This window comes from Anser cygnoides, chromosome Z (assembly GCF_040182565.1).
Source record: "Anser cygnoides isolate HZ-2024a breed goose chromosome Z, Taihu_goose_T2T_genome, whole genome shotgun sequence".
Lineage (NCBI taxonomy): Eukaryota > Metazoa > Chordata > Aves > Anseriformes > Anatidae > Anser > Anser cygnoides.
This window is the reverse complement of record NC_089912.1, coordinates 48,500,624-48,517,831: the sequence shown is the minus strand read 5'-3', so window position 1 is coordinate 48,517,831 and position 17,208 is coordinate 48,500,624. Positions and strand designations below refer to the sequence as shown.

The 17,208-nt window shown below is 38.1% G+C and overlaps 1 protein-coding gene across 2 annotated transcripts in view; it reads right to left on the bottom strand.

Annotated features, from left to right (window-relative positions):
* Positions 1 to 858: 858 nt before the first annotated feature.
* The window catches only part of OSTF1 (osteoclast stimulating factor 1), a 19,485-nt gene continuing 3,135 nt past the window's right edge, over positions 859 to 17,208 (bottom strand). The window contains exons 2-10 of one of the 2 annotated variants that reach the window (XM_048073497.2): positions 10,434 to 10,480; positions 9,859 to 9,909; positions 9,712 to 9,775; positions 6,501 to 6,554; positions 5,941 to 6,048; positions 5,469 to 5,518; positions 5,286 to 5,364; positions 4,707 to 4,805; positions 859 to 1,908 (exon numbers count right to left, since the gene is read on the bottom strand). In XM_048073497.2, coding sequence (XP_047929454.1) covers positions 1,850 to 1,908; positions 4,707 to 4,805; positions 5,286 to 5,364; positions 5,469 to 5,518; positions 5,941 to 6,048; positions 6,501 to 6,554; positions 9,712 to 9,775; positions 9,859 to 9,909; positions 10,434 to 10,480 — 611 coding nt within the window. In that variant the 3' untranslated portion in view covers positions 859 to 1,849. Of the gene's footprint in view, positions 1,909 to 4,706; positions 4,806 to 5,285; positions 5,365 to 5,468; positions 5,519 to 5,940; positions 6,049 to 6,500; positions 6,555 to 9,711; positions 9,776 to 9,858; positions 9,910 to 9,982; positions 10,058 to 10,433; positions 10,481 to 17,208 lie in introns of those variants that run through there. The other variant, XM_066988854.1, reaches the window with a different exon arrangement.

Below are 17,208 nucleotides of genomic sequence, written 5' to 3'. Positions count from 1 at the left end.
TAATCAACAGCATTCAGCACAACACGTGGGCTGAATGTGTTAAGTCTGAGCTAGTAAAAATATGTAGCTGATAAAATGTGAGGCAGGACAGTCTCCGCCTATTATGAGTCATTCTCAACAACTGTTTTAATGAAAATTAAAAACTTGGTGGCTTTGCTTTTTCTTCTCCCCCCCCCCCGGATTTTCACTTTTAGTTCACACAAAATAAAGTACCATTGTTCAGTTGATCACAGCATTTTACAGGGCTAGAACACTTGGTCTACAGGTTTATTGTTTAAACAGTTTAGGAGTGAAATGTTTTGACTCTTCAAACTCTTCTTTTGGGACCAGGTTGCTAACAGCAGAGGAAACTATCTGCAGATGACTTATTTGTGCAATGCCTCTGTCTTGCATCGTTCTGGTAAATCTAAAGCTGCCTTCTTTGGAAGGTGTTTACTTGAAAACCTTTATCTGTATTTACTTCTTTCCAGGATAATAAAAGTATGAGTATCTGGTTCAATATATTTTAAAATGTGATCTTATGATGCTCTAGGGCTACTTTTAATCTCTAAAATACCAATTTTCATTTTTACCCTACCTGTCACAATTATTATTATTTTTTGTTAATTATCACAGAGTATTTCGTATTGGACTGAATCTGTCAAAGTTGCTAACAGCAAACTTAGCCAAAAAAATTCAAAAGTAAGACTGTATCACAAATACTTGCCACACTTTCTACCATCACAAGTACCCCTCATTAGGGTATAATCTTTGGCTGAAGCTATTTGAGCAATCTGAATGAAATATTTCTTTAACTCTGCAGGGAAGCTTGAAAGTGGCTTAAATTCTTAACTGTCTTTAATTCACAGGAAGAAACCACACATTTTAAAAATGTTTATTCACATGCCTCTTTTGAATACACCTGTGGTATATTCAATATACATCTTTTCCCTCATTCCTTCAAAAACATTTAAGCTTTGAGGTAATTTAGGACAAATATAAGAACACTTAAAAAATAAAAGCAAGAGATCAGTAAAAAAATGTAGGCAGGATAAACAGAAAAATATTCAGCCTTCCTTTCACTATGAATAGTTTCAACAGAATGCATTTCAAAAGCAAAATAAAGTCATTAAGTCCAAAATTAAGTGTATTTCTGAAGCAAAACTGACTTAAGCAATTATTTCACCTGAGTTTATATTTCAGGGATTGGGCCCACAGAAGCAGAGAAGAAAAAGCATCCAGGGACAGATCCAGATCCTACTACCCCTTACACTAAGTGAGATGAAGAGGGAATTAAAACAAATAAACAAAAAAAAAAAAAACAAAACCCTAGACTCAAGCCTCCAAAACCGTATGTTGTCGTGCTGGCTCCACGTGGGAAGATGGTCACTCTACAGCAGCATCTCCATTCACACCTGTCAGCCAGTACTGACGCTGCCAGTATTATCTTGCTGCACAATGGAACCTATACCCAGGAGTACTTTGGGGAATGTTAGCAATGGTGTCCTGTTGTCCCAGAGGGACCTTTCAAGTTTGAGGATTGTATTCCGGAGATGCAAGGCACTTGCTGGGAAGGCCTGAGATGAAAACTGTGAGTTCAGAAGACTGTCCTCTGCCCGTTCAAGAGATAAGAAAGGAAAGGCTAAGCCACACATCCCCTGTCAGATAATCCCAAAGGAACTCTGACTTGTAACGTGGCATTTTCTGATACACATGAAGATTGTTCCCTTAGAAAGCATTATTTTACCCTCTTATTTATAAGCTATATTGGAAGACTGCAATACTTTAAGTAAGATAATTTTACAGTTTTAAAGATAAGCTTTGGAAATAGGCAGCATAGGTTATAGTTCTTCAGGCTGAATGGAAAAAGCTAATCGGAGTCTTCATCATCGAGGTATTCCTCCGCATTACTTAATGTTCGGACCGTACCTGGAAAAAACACAAAGATCTCTTTTAGCTTGGGATAAAAATCAAAGCCTCAAAAAAAATAGATTTGCAATGCTTGCAAATCAGTATCTGAGAAAACTGATTGCTATATCATTCAGGGATGCTAGCACTATATGGATGCTGGGGCTGAAGATTTGGATTGCAAAGATAGGGCTAAGCCAGTCACATCTCCTATGTATATGACGTAGTCTGTCCTCAGTGACCCTCAGGAGCCATCTCCTGGCTTGTTAGGAGCTGTACAACAGAGATGGAACTCTCTAGTTGTATTTTCTGTATACATTAACTTCAAATCAAAAAGGAAAGGAGGGCTGCGTTGGCAGAAGAGTCTATGTAATTTTCTTCCAAGTGCTTACATGGCTACCATTCTCCACTTAAAATCGAACACATTCAATCATTGTCTCCTCTTTCCTCACCTAGATTTTTTTCCTAAGCAAGCATTTCTTAGATCTACTTACTTTATGAGTTTATGCTTTTGAAAAAATGATAAGTGGAACACAGGAGTACTGAAGTATATTCCCCAGATGTGCAGCAGTACCCGGAGAACTACATCTATCTTTGGGACTACACAAAGATAAATAAACAGCAAAGGCTTTCTGTGATAAATAATTATTTTCCAACAGATTTTCAAATATACAGTAATATGTATCGTATATAATGTATATTATTCTGTACTACTGGGAGCAAAGAATCATAAGATCCTAGTCAGTCATAGTTTTGCAATAATATATTTAAATATTATTAGTATCGAGTGCAGACTTATGTAATGCACAGAAATTATAACCATGCTATACTAGACTTGTAGAATAAAAATTAGCAAATTTAAACTGACCTGCAGAATCATTTTGATAAAAGAAATTTAAGAAAGTTTTTTCTCTTTAGTAGGAAAAGCAAAGGAAGGAAAGAAACAAGAAACAGTAGAGCCCTGTGTTCAAGGGGCCATGCTTCAGGAAAGGACAAATCCTATTTTCTCAAAAGCAAAAGCAACACAATCTTTTTGCATTCCTATGGCACAATCTTAATAACTCTCATTTCTTAGAATATACTTCAACAGTCATGTGTACACACATGAATCTGTGTGTAAAATCATAAAACAAAATTGGACATTTAACTTGTGGAAGTTGAATGTAAGTAACCTTCCTTGGAGAAAACAAAATATTTTACAGATGTCTTGTGATATAAGCCATATCTAAATAAGAACAGATCAGAAAATGGGGACAGGAAGATCACTGAAATAGGACTGAACATCTGAAAAAGAAACATATTTTAACTGACAGATACTTGAAATACTGAAATGTATAATCAAGTCATAGAAAAAAAGGAATGAATACAAATGACCAAGAAAATACAGCAAACAAGAAAAGTATACAGACCAGTGGTATCACATCAATTGTAAATGACCAAATTTAAAGAGAAAAACAAGCAAGGAAGCTAATATTGAAACTGCAGTTAAAAAACTAACATCAGCTCTCATATCAAGGCAAACAAGAAAACTGTGTGAGAGTATCAGAGCCTGGCAACAGATGAAGTGAGTAAAGATGAAAAATTAGCTGTGAAACAAAATAATTCAGGAGTGAAGCAAATGCACCAAAAGTAGGTAAAGTTTCTAGAAGTTTCTCAAGTTTCATTTTTCACAAAATGAAACATTAATTATTTGGGACATTAGAACAGAAAATAGTCCCATACCAGGTGTCTAAACCAGACAAGAAAAAAATTAAGTAAGTCGTCCTAACAGGGATTAGATAACATTGGAGAAAAAAAAATATTGAAACAAAGGAAAGTCTGCCCCGGGTTACAACTGCTTTCTTCAGAGCCAAAATTGACAGAAATTGTTTGTCAACATTTTCTAGGAAATCCGGGTATTACCTCTATCAAAAAGCTGATCAGTATTTTTGCTGCAACTGATCATCATCCTTCAAAGCTACTGTCAGATGTTCCATCGTTTAACTCCCACAACTGCGTATTACCCCCAAGTAATTCCTTCTGTTCTCATGTTTTCCATGCTAGACCTTCAACAGTACAGTTGCTAGACTGCATATCCCACTGGTACAAGTTGTCACTGCCTGTATCTTTAAGACATTTCTCATCTTATGTGTAATTCACTTAGGGTTTCCACACAAATTTCAGCCTCCTGAAAGTCACAGGTGATGTTGCTTATGTGACACTGAGCAATTCAGTCTTTGTTCACCTTTTTAAAATGTCCTCTTTATCTCCTAGAAGCCTTTTGTACACAGACATTGTGCTGTTAGGAAAGATGAACACAAGTGGGAGGCAGTGAGACTATTTTGATAAATACCTGAAAGCATTATTTCTTTATTCCTCCACTGAATATCACTTAGAGAGACATAGGAGTAAAAAATTGTAAAAGGAACAAGACAAAAAAAAAGAGGAGTTTCTGCAGATGTTGACTTAGTTTAGAGGAACAGAGAAAACATACCGACACTGCTTCATTCTCACACCCTGTTCCTTGTGGTATACTGTTCCTAAAGGAAGTTTCCATCCTTGCTTTTCTTCTGAATAGCCCTTACTGTTTCCACAAACTCCTTTGCTTCTTGGTAAGTAGGATGGCATTTTGTGTGGAGTCAACCACACTGGATGTGATGAACCACAGGCCTATCACGCCTCTGCTGAACTAACCCCATTCAAATAAACCCTTCCAAACAAAACTCTTAGCCCATCTAGCTCCAGAGCAATTATTACGACTAACAACATGTTGATATTTGGCTGAAATAGTGCATCCTCCAAAGAGGAAAAAATTATCAGAAGAACAAAATTATAAATACCTGCACTCTGTTTCTTCTTAAGCAGTGAAGCACAAGCTGCGTTGGTTGCCATGTCTAAAGCCAGTTTCTTCTCATTGTTCTTCAGATCTGTTCTTGCCCCTTTATAACAGAAAATTTCCATTATGAATCACTGTCCCAGGTATGCCCTGAGCAATGGTATTAAGTAAGACATGAGTTTCAGTAGCATGGGTAAAACAGCTCAGAATAATGGACAAGGAGATCTCATCTGTGGACTGATCTGAAGCAGACTAAAAGGTACGGACGGGCTTCCAAAAGCTACAGCTGGCTGGGGAAATTGCTGGCTACTCTCCCTTTCCAAGAAGGAAATGGAACTGCTGTTCTGGGGTTAAGTGCCTAATTTTGTCCACATAGCAGGATGAAATTTAATTTAAGCATGTGAGGTGTCTACTTTCCAAACAGCTGCCAGAATTTTTTTGTAAGGCTTATAAAGTCATGGCAGGTAAGCTGGCTAGAGATTGTAACTGGGTTACAGGAAAAGAATTTAAATATACACATTAATAAAAATTCAGGAAGCTCGTCTGCCACACAGATTGTTGAAATCTTGGTGAAGATCTTTACCCTTTGCCAGCAGCATCTCTACAATATCTGCATAACCTTTCCATGCAGCAGCATGCAAAGCTGTGTCTCCCAATTTGTTCTGTGGAGTTAGAGGGAAAAGCAACAGGATTAAAACACAGCAAAAAAACCTTTCAGCCTGTACCGAGGACAAATAAAATCACATCTATAGTGTAAGGGTCCTACCTGTTGGTTTAACTCTAGGTTTGCTTGGGTAAACAGAACATCCACTATATCTGCAGAGAACAGGAAAAAAAAAAGTTTAGTGGAAACAAAATGGTCTTATTTACATTCACAGTACAGATTTTAGTAAGATTCAAGGAAAGAGAGATCCAATTAGCTAATGAAAATTTCTAACAGCCAGAACATGTTCAGGAATCAATCATCAGTCAGTCACTACAACAAAATATGCAACACTTTTTTTGGTCTGTCCTTCTTCCCTCTCCGCTTCTAACAGTTACAGTGATTAGAAAGCCCGCTTCAACAGCAACAACAAAACACATAGCATTTGATGGATCTGAACCTCCCTTATAGTTTTAACTTCTCTTAAGAATATATATATATATACAAAAAATCCTTGCTTTATTATTTAGCAATCTGTCTAACAAGCCAATCAAGAAAATCAGAGGACAGTTATTTCCAATGAATTTGCTCATACCTTTGTGGCCTCCATGGCATGCCCAGTACAGGGCTGTGTTTCCAGCTTTGTCTAAGCCATTGACCCCAACTCGGTTATCCAAACATTCTCTCAACCAGCTTAGATTGCCTGAAAAACAAATTCTGTTTTACTGATTTTTTTTTTCTTTTAAAAGCTAACAGAAACATTACTTAGTTTTTTCTGAAAACTGCCAGTCTTACCATGAACATACAAGGAAGAAAAAGTTATTATCAGAAACAACTATAATTTGTAAAACATCCTGTCCAACTCACTGCAAACATCTCTTCCTCCGTTCTCAGGAGACCTTCAGGTCCCTATAAAGCTAAATGGAAGACAACAACTGTTTCTGCTGTGTATACAATCATGTCACATAGAGTGGCAATTTTACCAGGCTGTAAAACAGCTTCTGAAAGCTGCAGAACTTCAACAGATAACTATCTTGCCAGTTCAAGATATCAGATAAACAAAACAGACAGGATAACTTCATTCTAAATACATTATTTTAGCACAAAACAAACAGTCTTTTAACATTACACAACTAAAATCCAAATCACACTTACCTCGCTTGGCAGCTTCATGCAATGGATTATCAATAGATTCAGCTTGTTCGGCCACTGAAATGAAACAGACAGTACATTCTAACTACATCTGAAAGTGAAGAGATACTTGATTTCTGTACAGAAATAAAACTTGCTATTTGTTCTGCAAGAGACAGTAATACATATTTGATTCACGTCTGAAAGGGGACTTGTGACTGGTGGAGTAGTCAGATACGCTTCAATTTCCTATATATGGGAAAGCAATTCAGAAAAGAGCTTGTAAAAACTTCAAAGCACAGCATTAAATTGATCAGAGGTTGCAAGGCATTAGGTATCTGGTAATATTTTATCTCACTTGTTACTTGCCATTCCACAATTGTAATGTTCTTAAGTAACTGCATGCGACTAGGTTTTCAACCTACAGCTTGCCATTATAAGTGAATTATTTCCAAGGGGTCTCTGAAAGATAGCTAAGAAAACCCACTGTCAACAGGCTTACAACTTATTTTACAGAGGTTTTTATTTTCCCTGGAAAACTTACAGGAGAGCTGCAAATCATAACTGCTGAAGCAATGAATATAGCAGTGACCAGACTGAAGTTCAGGCTTATGTAGATCTTTGCTTCATCTCACAAGCTTTAGGTTTTACTCGAGAAGAGAAGCCAACAGTTCCTGGTCACTGTGCTGTTGCAACAGAAAAAAGAAACTGAACAGCACTGTGGAACAGCTGAAAGTGCGGCTGTGATTTGGCAACTCCTTTTTTTAGTAGTTTTTAGGTGAAAAAGCTTGTGACTACTATACGTACAGACAAGTACAATCTGAGACTAGTAGGCTCTCTATGTTCTTGCTCTACAGCTCGTTATCCTAGGCAGGGAGACTATAAGAGTATGTTTCTCAGATCAAACTGCTACTACAATCAGATGCAATGCAGAAATATAACATATTTCAATTATCAGAAACAGAAGTCTCAAGACTGTCATAACCTCGCTACACCATTTCTTACTTTGGTGTATATTCCTCCCATAATGACTTGTAATTTCAACATTTCATGTTTCTCTAACTGTGAATAAAATAAAAATATAACTGCTAGATTCCAGTATTTCATGTTCCAAAAGTTTGTGCCAGCAGTGAGCAGAATCCTAAAGCAGAGCGGGAGAAGCTGGTCCCACAGCGGACAGCCATCACACAGGCAGAATGCCCTAGTGATATTTAGTAGTGCTTGTAATGCACGGCAGAAAGCATTAACTTTCATAAAGCATAACACTCTCTTAGAAACCTAAAAATAATTTTATCCTTATAAAACTGTCAGAAGTTCAGTAATCAGTACTTTTAATGCAGATAACACTTGATTCGGGCTTCGTCAGCTTTTCCATTCAGTCTTTTCAGACATGTTCCTTCAAGCCCAGCAAGTGGAGTACAAGACCCCACCAGAGCCTCAGCAGTTTCATGTCTGTCTCCACCTTCCTCAAAAAGGTTGCAGAAGAACATGAGGAGATATCACTGTTTCAGTAGTTAAGACTAAACCTAGGCAGACCTAACTGTGATGACCAGTGGAAGCAAACTTATGAAGATTTTGTACTCTTTGTCTAAATTGGAAAACATGTTCCTAGCACTCTTCACTCGTAGGTTCTGCATAGGTTTCTGTTCTGCTTACACATTAAATTTTGCAAATGCATGCACACAGACACATCCCTCTGGCCTAAAATCAGAGCGGCTGAGATTGGAAGGGTCCTCTGAAGGTCATCTAGTCCCATGCCCCTACTCAGGTAAAGCCACCCGGAGCAGGCTGCCCAGGACCACGTCCAGACAGCTTTTGAAGACTGCCAAGGAAGAAGACCACACCACTTCTTCACAGGAGAGGTGCTCCAGTAACTCCATGCCTCTCTTGTATAGGGGAGCCGAGAACTACACACAGCACTCCAGATACAGGCTCACCAATGCTGATGAAAGCTAAATGCTGCTCAGATAATTTTTGCAGTGAAACACTGGAAGCAAATTTTCCAAATTGATAACTGCTGATTTTATATTAAATACAGCATGCTTCAATGTCCAAAAGAAATTTGAGTGCAGGTAAGCACCTTTAAACTATTCTTGTATATAACAGCAATCATCTCTGGCAGGAATAGAGCCAGTCTAGAAGTCACAAAGTTTTTCTGCAAGTGAAATTGTACACTATGGTCTCAATAACTGCACTGTAGTCTTCTACTCATATAATTCTACTAAGTACAAGTCAGGGTGGGGAACCATATAGCATTGCTACCATGTCTCCTGGTGAAGAAGGGACAACACAGAGCAACCACACAGTTACCAAAATACTAACAGTTCTGATGCAACCTGTCACGTGACACTGCTACTCTGCCTACACTTCCTGGGTGGACTCAGAAGAATTGTGCTGTGATTACAGTACTCATGGCTTTTCAAAATGATTTTAGTTGAATGTGAAAAAGCAATTTCTATTCTGTCGAAACAGGTATGTTTAATGTTGGTGCAATCAAGAAAACATTTTCTTCTGTAGCTGAATAGGTTTGTTAAAAACCAAAAAATGTCAAACAAAACAGCCTTATTTCTTCTGCAGGGGAAAAAAAAAAGACAAAAAAGCAACAAAGGATATCTACAGAATTGCTCATCTGCTTTAGACTCCTGTCCACATACAGTATTTATTTAACATTCCAAATATTGATAATTTATCTCTGTAAGAAGCCACCCAGAAGCTCTGACAGCTTCTCAAGCTCCAAATTATGAAAGGATTTGCGTCCATCATTAGATTTACTAAAAAAAGAACCAAAAAACAAACAAACAACAACAACAACTTAAAAAACAACACCTCAAACCAAAACTAATATACGAACAGAAAGAATACAGCTAAGACACTGCTAATAAGATCTTAAAGGTTGGAATACATTCACTAAGGTTATAGAAAATGTAAGCCTATGAGTTGTGTGTACTCTGTAGAATCCTCCTTTATATCCATGCGTTCTTCCTGTCAAAACTAAGAACACCTCCTGCTGTTACATGCACACTTAGAAACAAATACTTGGCAAACTCACGGCATGTATACTGCTGATGAATAGTGGTAAGTGATATTGCAGAAGTATTCCAAAATACCCTGGTAGAGTACTGTTAAATGCCAATATTGTTAACAGTGTCTGAAAGTAAGTGTATCAGTAATTTTAATTTGGCCGTTTCCTTTGATTGTAAATGATCTTACTAAATGAAAATATTCTAGACATTACCATAGTTGCTTGGAATTAGTCCAGTTCTTCCTTTGCAAGTTCCTTTCCACCAGTTTGTATCACTCTGGAGAGAAAGGGGAAAAGAGATTAGGAGGGATATAATGCATCTCAGAAGTATATGGTCTGTATGGGATGTGTCAGACTCACCATATCTGAGATGTAAATGATATCTCCTTCTTCAAAGTACAGTTCATCTGGCTTAAAAAAATAATTAAAATAGAAGTAAGGGTAAACAAAAATCTGGGTGTGTGTAATTAAGTAAAATAAATACCTGTAAAAAGCAGAGTCTATTCAGCGTTTCTTTCAAAATGACAATAGTTCTAATTCTGTAGATACTAGACAACTGCCTGACAGTCTGATACTGCAGTTTGACTTGCCTGCAGCTAACTTTTTGGATCTGTCATCTTCCTGACTGCTACGGAAAGACTTTGGTCTTTCCAACTGAACACTGTGCAACAAAAGCAGTGAAATATATCTTGTGTTAACTTCTTCCCCTTTCTTGGCTGGTCCCAGTTCATCAACTCTCTCAGTTCTCAATTATCCTTGTTGCCTTTGGAAGAAAAGAAAAGTCATATTTAAGAACCAGTATCCATCAACACACTATTTCAATGAAAAGTAGTACAGCAAGTCTGATAGTCCAACCCTAGCAGAACTAAAGAAACGTTATTATAGAGAAGTTTTAAAATAAGCCCCTCCAAATCCTAAAATATGGGTATACTTACCGTTCTGGGTTCAAATGTATATAGGGCTCTGAACACTTTAACCTGCCCTAAAAAAATAATAATAAAAAAATATCAATACCATGCTTTCTAAACACTGCGTACACATACAGCCCCCAAATCCAAGTAAATTCATTTCCTTAACCCTTAAAACTGCTTGCTGAATGAGTTTGTGGTATGAATTTAACAATGAAAGTGATGATGAAAATACTGAACTCAGCAGCATGATTCTGAAGGAAATGGGTCTACTGACCAGTCCTACACATCTTACCGTCTTCATGGCTAACCATGTAATACAGCTTAAGTATTGCCACTGATTTCTGAGATAAAGTGTAGTTCCAGTCATTTACTCACCCATGCACTCATATATTTGTATTTTTTTAATAATGTCAAATTCTACAGAATTAAGGAAGGAATAAAGAAACAAAGCAATGACTGATGTCTGTCCTATGCTCCCATACTTGCAGTCATTATTAATCAGAAAAATAACACAATGGCACAGAAATCATTGCAGGACTTGAAGAAAAATGATACCTAGTCAGCGAGCCCTATTTATGTAATGTACAACTTATAAGGCATTCTGCTTACATGCTTAAAATAACCTATAGTGTTTACAATTCCACTGAGTAAGCAATGTTTATTTTAATAGGGCAGTTTTAAGAGACTCTTAGCAGCATCCAGGCCCGGAAAACGTAACTTTAGTACAGAGAGGCAGAAATTTAACTGCATTAACTGCAAAAGAAGCATCCCTATAAACATTTAAAAATATTCAATCTAGGTGCATTCTGAGCACACAAAGCAGAAGGTATAAGATGGGTTCAGGAGAAGAAACATGTACATTCCATAACTTTATTAACTGGACTGCTGAAATCTACTGAACTTGATGGAGAAATATACAAACTGTTTTGTTTACTTTTAAATATCACAATTATGTAAGTAAGCCACACTGTACTGCAGTTTCACATGTTGTACAGACTAACTTATAATCAAAGCAGTTCTTTGGTTTATTTAGACAATGTACTACTTAGAAAAGGCTATTTTATGTGTTCTGTCACTGATGAATGTACTGCCCAAGATTCACACTGTACAACAAAGTGTGGTTACACAGACTCTTGCATAGTATGTTAAGGCGTAAATTATGTGGAGAGAATTGAGCAACAAAAGAGTAAGTTTCCCTATCTCTTAAGAATAAGCCCTTATCCTTCTCTAAAGAAGAAGAGGCAAAAAATGTCTTGAGATACTTTCTTGTTAGAGGTACTCTTTCTTACCCCAGCATCTAATAGCCTACTGACAGGAGTTTTAGAGTTTAAGCATTTTACAGAGTTAACTTAAGGGCTCAGTCTAAATATATATATGCTGACAGGCTTGAGAAAGAGGGATGGTACTCAACTGTATAAGCTGCCATATTGATCAGTCTGCCATTTTGATCCATATCCCAAAGTCCTGGAGTAGCTCTTGAAAGACATCTTCAAATAGAATCACAGAATATCCCGAGTTGGAAGGGACCCATAAGGATCATCAAGTCCAACTCCTGGCACCGCACAGGTCTGCCCAAAAGTGCACAGTCCAATCTCTTCTTAAATTCAGACAGGCTTGGTGCAGTGACTACTTCACTGGGGAGCCTGTTCCAGTGTGCAACCACCCTCTTGGTGAAGAACCTCTTCCTGATGTCCAGCCTAAACTTCCCCTGCCTCAGCTTAACACCGTTCCCGCGGGTCCTGTCACTGGTGATAACGGAGAATAGGTCACCTGCCTCTCCACTCCCCCTCGAGAGGAAGCTGTAGACTGCGATGAGGTCCCCCCTCAGCCTCCTCTTCTCCAGGCTGAACAGGCCCAGTGACCTCAGCCGCTCCTTGTCCGTCTTCCCCTCTAGGCCCTTCACCATCTTCGTCGCCCTCCTCTAGACACTCTCCAGCAGTTTCATGTCCTTTTTTGCACTGTGGTGCCCAGAACTGCGCACAGTACTCGAGATGAGGCCGCACCAGTGCAGAGAAGAGCGGGACAATCACTTCCTGCGACCAACTAGCAATGCCTCTAGATGCTCTCAGGCAAGAGCCATGGCACAGTCTATGTTTATATAGGGACATCTATCAATGTGTAACTGCTAAGCGAAATATTTCTCTAGTCCTCTCTCTCAAACTTTTTTTGTGGCTAAGTATATGTAATGATATATCCATAAAATTGAACTGTTAACTTTCTTAATTACCAAATGCATGCAGACACTGAAAATACTATTTTTCTTCCAGTCTGTAGCTATATCCCATGCTTCTCCCAGATCTTTATTTTTTTTTTGAGTAATACCATTGGAATTCTCTCTCACACAGCAGCCATTACTTAGACATAAAGGGTTCAACACTTTACAGAGCCACGCTCCAGAAACTAAATACCTGTACTGAGGCAGCAGCTAAAAAGAATGAAACCTCTTCTCTGTTCATTACATGTATTGAAATGATGAAAAAAAACAACCAAACAATAACGTGTCATAGACACAAGAGTTTCAGAATGAAGTGTCCAAACTGTGGCTAGTAGTCAATAATTAAAAAAAAAAAACATATGGAGAAAGAACGAGATGACAAACCAGGATGGGTGACATAAAGGGGTGGGTGGTACAGAGTACTACTGTTCCTTATCCCAGGCTTTCTTCCACAGATGACAGTAAAATGCACAAAAGGACTGCACACTATATACTTTGATGACTTTAACCATCACCCACTACTTTTCAAGGTTCTACTTAAGTAAAAGGAGAAACTGGAGACCAAAAGGGAAGAATAACAAATAATAAAGCAGAAATGATAAGTTGGCAGAAGACAGGGAAAAGCAAGAAATATAGATCTTTGTACAGTATGCATTTCCAGTAATAGTGTACTACACACGTACCCACAGTTTAACAGTTTTCTAAAACTGGAGAAGAACAATGGAAATACTCAAGCTGATAAAAGCACTGTTGAAAAGTTTTTTAAACTAAAGGCAATTTGCTTTCTGTGTATGTTTTATTCTATACAACAGAAATACAGAGTTACTTCCCCAAATGTTAACTCACGGCTTCACAGTACAGCACTTTCTAGAACATTTCCCTCTGATGAAGTACAGATCTGCATCTACAAAACAGTAAGTCTGGTAAACTTTAGTTTTACAGTACTTCATACAGAGTTAAACACTACTTATTGCTGGCATTCTCAAATTATCTTTTAAGTTTTTCTTGATAAACAGACATTAAGCCTGTTTACATTGCTGCATTTAAGAGCAAAGAACAATATGATTTTAGCACTTCACAGTCTGGGAGATTTAAAATAACAAAATATAGGGACTCGAGGGGCATATTAAATTAGTACCCCTGTTCTGGAAATACCAATAACCTGTTTTTTACTAGGCACACGAGTAGCCACAATCACTTGAATACAAGTACTTTTATCTAGCAATGCACATCCCCAGGCTTGTGTACAAAATTACATCTTTCCCTGGCTGGTGTCCTCTGGAATAAGCACAAAATTAGAACATGCCAGAGGACCTGCTGTGCTCCTCTTTACAACCTGCTGTGCTCCTCTTTACTACCCTCCTTTCACCACTAACCACTTTGTAAGATTCCTGTAGGATGGAGATATAAGTTATTAGCACTGATGTGAATTTGCCGGTCAACTGGCTGCACCTCCTAAACAGGTATTTCTAGAACAAAATAACCAAAATACAAAAGACACGTGTAATTTTTTATTTTTTTGAGGTTTCAAGGTGTCAGGCAAACATTAACAACTTCGTTATCAGCAAAACTAACAAAGGCAGTATCACTTCTAAAAATAAAAAAAAATAGAAGCACAGTGCAGAGATATGTCCCACAGTAACTGCAGGGACAAATCCGAACAGTCCTTTTCAGTTCCGTACTTCAGCCACAAGTCTGCCTTTTCCCTTTTCACAGGATTTTTATTAAACATCTGCAATACAACTATCTGACAAAAAAGGATAATTTATTACACATACTACACAGTCAAGTGAACTCAGCATACAAAACACCCATGTCACAATTTACCAAACCCTCACCCAGCAGCAGGACAAGGTGAGTCAACCTAAATTCCTCTGAATTCTTTCTGATAATTTCTCCTACAGAATGCTTTTATCAAGAAAGGAAACATGCAACTCAGACTCCTCTTAACAGTTTAGTAAGAAATAACACTCATGAAAGTAAAGAAACTGTGGTACTAAACAGTAACAACAGTTTAAAAAGGCAGCTTCTAACATATACTGAACTACACAAGACCTCTATCGGGTTTTCCAATGCAAAGTTTAAAAAAAATTTTTTTTCAAAAGACCAGAAACTTTGTTTCCTAACAATTTTGATTTTAATAGCAGTATCATTAATAAAAGGTTGTTTTCAAAGAAGCGCTAAGTGTTCTTGCAACAAATTTAGTTGCAACAGATTTAGTTTCTCTCAGTAATGCTCCCCCCCCACTTCCCTTCTGTTCTTTTACCCCAGCTTCTGAATGCCGTCATAGACACCAGCATTAAAATTCCACTCAACTTGCACCTAAAGCATTTTCTGCTTTCCTCTTATTTGCTTTCACCTGTGAAAGAAAGAAAAGATTCTTGAATGGCATTACTTATTTAGCCATCTGAGTGAGGCCAAACTTCTAGCACCAAAGGGGAGGAAAAACAACTTCATTAGTCATTTTGTATTGCTTTTTCAGCAAACACAAACAAACAAAACTACCAATAACAAAAAACACACAATACAACAGCTTCCTGGATGTGAGAGCCATTTATTTTAGTTAAAATAATCATGATTATAAGCCAATCAAGGCTTGGCTCCAGTGAACCAATACAGGTCTTTTGCTAGAATTTTACATCCCGGTTCTCCTGCCAGAGACAGACACAATCAAATTTCACTGACTGATCCAAACAACTTTTCACAAATCAGATATTGGTCACAATGGAGCATCTTTTCATCGACTACATTTAGAGTGAGTAGCACTAGACTACCATAAAAATCAGAGTAATTAACTTTCTTTAGATAAAGACTCCCTGGGTATCACAATGCCCTGTCAGTGCCTGTAACAGAGGGAATGGAATACCCTCTGCACTACGGACTATAGCTTTCTACACACAAATTAGAAAACTTCAAGTCCATCAACTTCCGTAAGAGTTCAAGCTAATTCTTGGCTAACTGTCACCAGCCATTAGCTGGCAACCATCTTCCCCCTTGACCATCCTCCAAGGCTGCACAGACATAGCTGAGAATCAGGGAGAGTCTAGTAGCAATTTGATTGAAATCAACTGATTTCAATCCCCCCCTGTAACAAATTAACCAAAAAGAGAAAGTATGAATAAGCTCTGGGGTGGGGGGAAAAAGGGCAGGTTCAAGGGCCTATGTAAGTCTCAGAGTCTCCTCCCAGAACACAAATTGTGCATTTTGATACACATTCAGATGATTTTCTCTGAAGCATGAGAAATATCTTCTGCCTCACAGACTGCACGCTGTCAAAACCAGTGTGTGCTTTCTCAGTGTTGGTTTAAGACCCTACAAAGGAATTACACAACCTGGCAACAGCAGCAATTGGAAGCCACAATGCTTTTTGTCAAGAGCTGGCATTATGGGAAAACTACAGATCAGGATCATTTGTGATATGCTTGCACTTTGCTTTAACAAGGAAAGAAATGCTTGTGTTATGACAATGCATGTGTCTTTGGAAACATGCTGTTTTCTTAGAAGGACATTAAGGGCAGATGGAAACTTTCTTCCCCTGACTTTTCAGGAACAGGAAAATAAGGTACTGTTACACTCAGACGGTCAAGAAGGATTAAAGAGTGGGAATATGTTTTACAGAACTGCTGCTTGAAACCTGGCATTTTGCTCAAAGATTTTTGCATAGAGGCACAATGGAGTACAATACAGCATTTAAGGACCACCTTAAGACAGAAAAAAAAGTAGAGGTACCAATATTTAGATAGCTATCTTCCACTTTTAAATAGCGCTCTGTTAGAAAGGAGAAGTGAACAAGGGCACACAAATAGGAGAGGAGGGGGAAGGGGGGGCATTAAACCAGCAAAAAAGACAGGGACTCTGTTTAGGGATACACAGAAAAGAATCCAAAGGGCAGACTGGTACCAGCATAGATGACAAACTGGGGTAGCCCAGCAACAATCATTGACTGCACCCATCAATAATTGGAGCAGAAAGAACAAACAGCATTTGTTTACAGAAAATTAGAATTAAGAATATTCTCAGTGAAGATGTATGTGGACATATTCACTTTGCGCTTGATGCATACAATTTCACAGATTAATTTTGACCAGCAGTTTGATGGTTGAATCTTCCTCTTCTTAGCAGTTTAATTTTTGCATATACAGAGAATGCCTTCACTTGCAGGAAGCCTGTTTGTAGCCCCACCAAGCTGCTTGCCGTAAATGGAGGGTCTGGGGTCAGAAATGAAGATTTAGCATTCATGTTGGTGCTGTTTAATAGTTCTGCTGATGTTCGCCCCACAGCCTCCCACCTTCAAGCTCGAGGCTATGGCACAGCTCCCCACACTCACATGCCCACCTCTCCCTAGCTGACAGAAACCTTTCTGTGACTACAAAAGGGATCAGTTTGAACCAACTGGCTGCCGAGACCTTAGCGTACCACTCAGGGTATATTTTCTGCTCCTGTGACTCCTGTAACTGCCACAGCTCCTACTTCATCTCAGTAACAAGAAAAGTACTTGATTGTGGTTCAAACTAAATATTTATATTCAGAATTCTATTTTTAACTGTGAAAGCTACTAGTGGCTGCAAAGGCAACAGACCTACT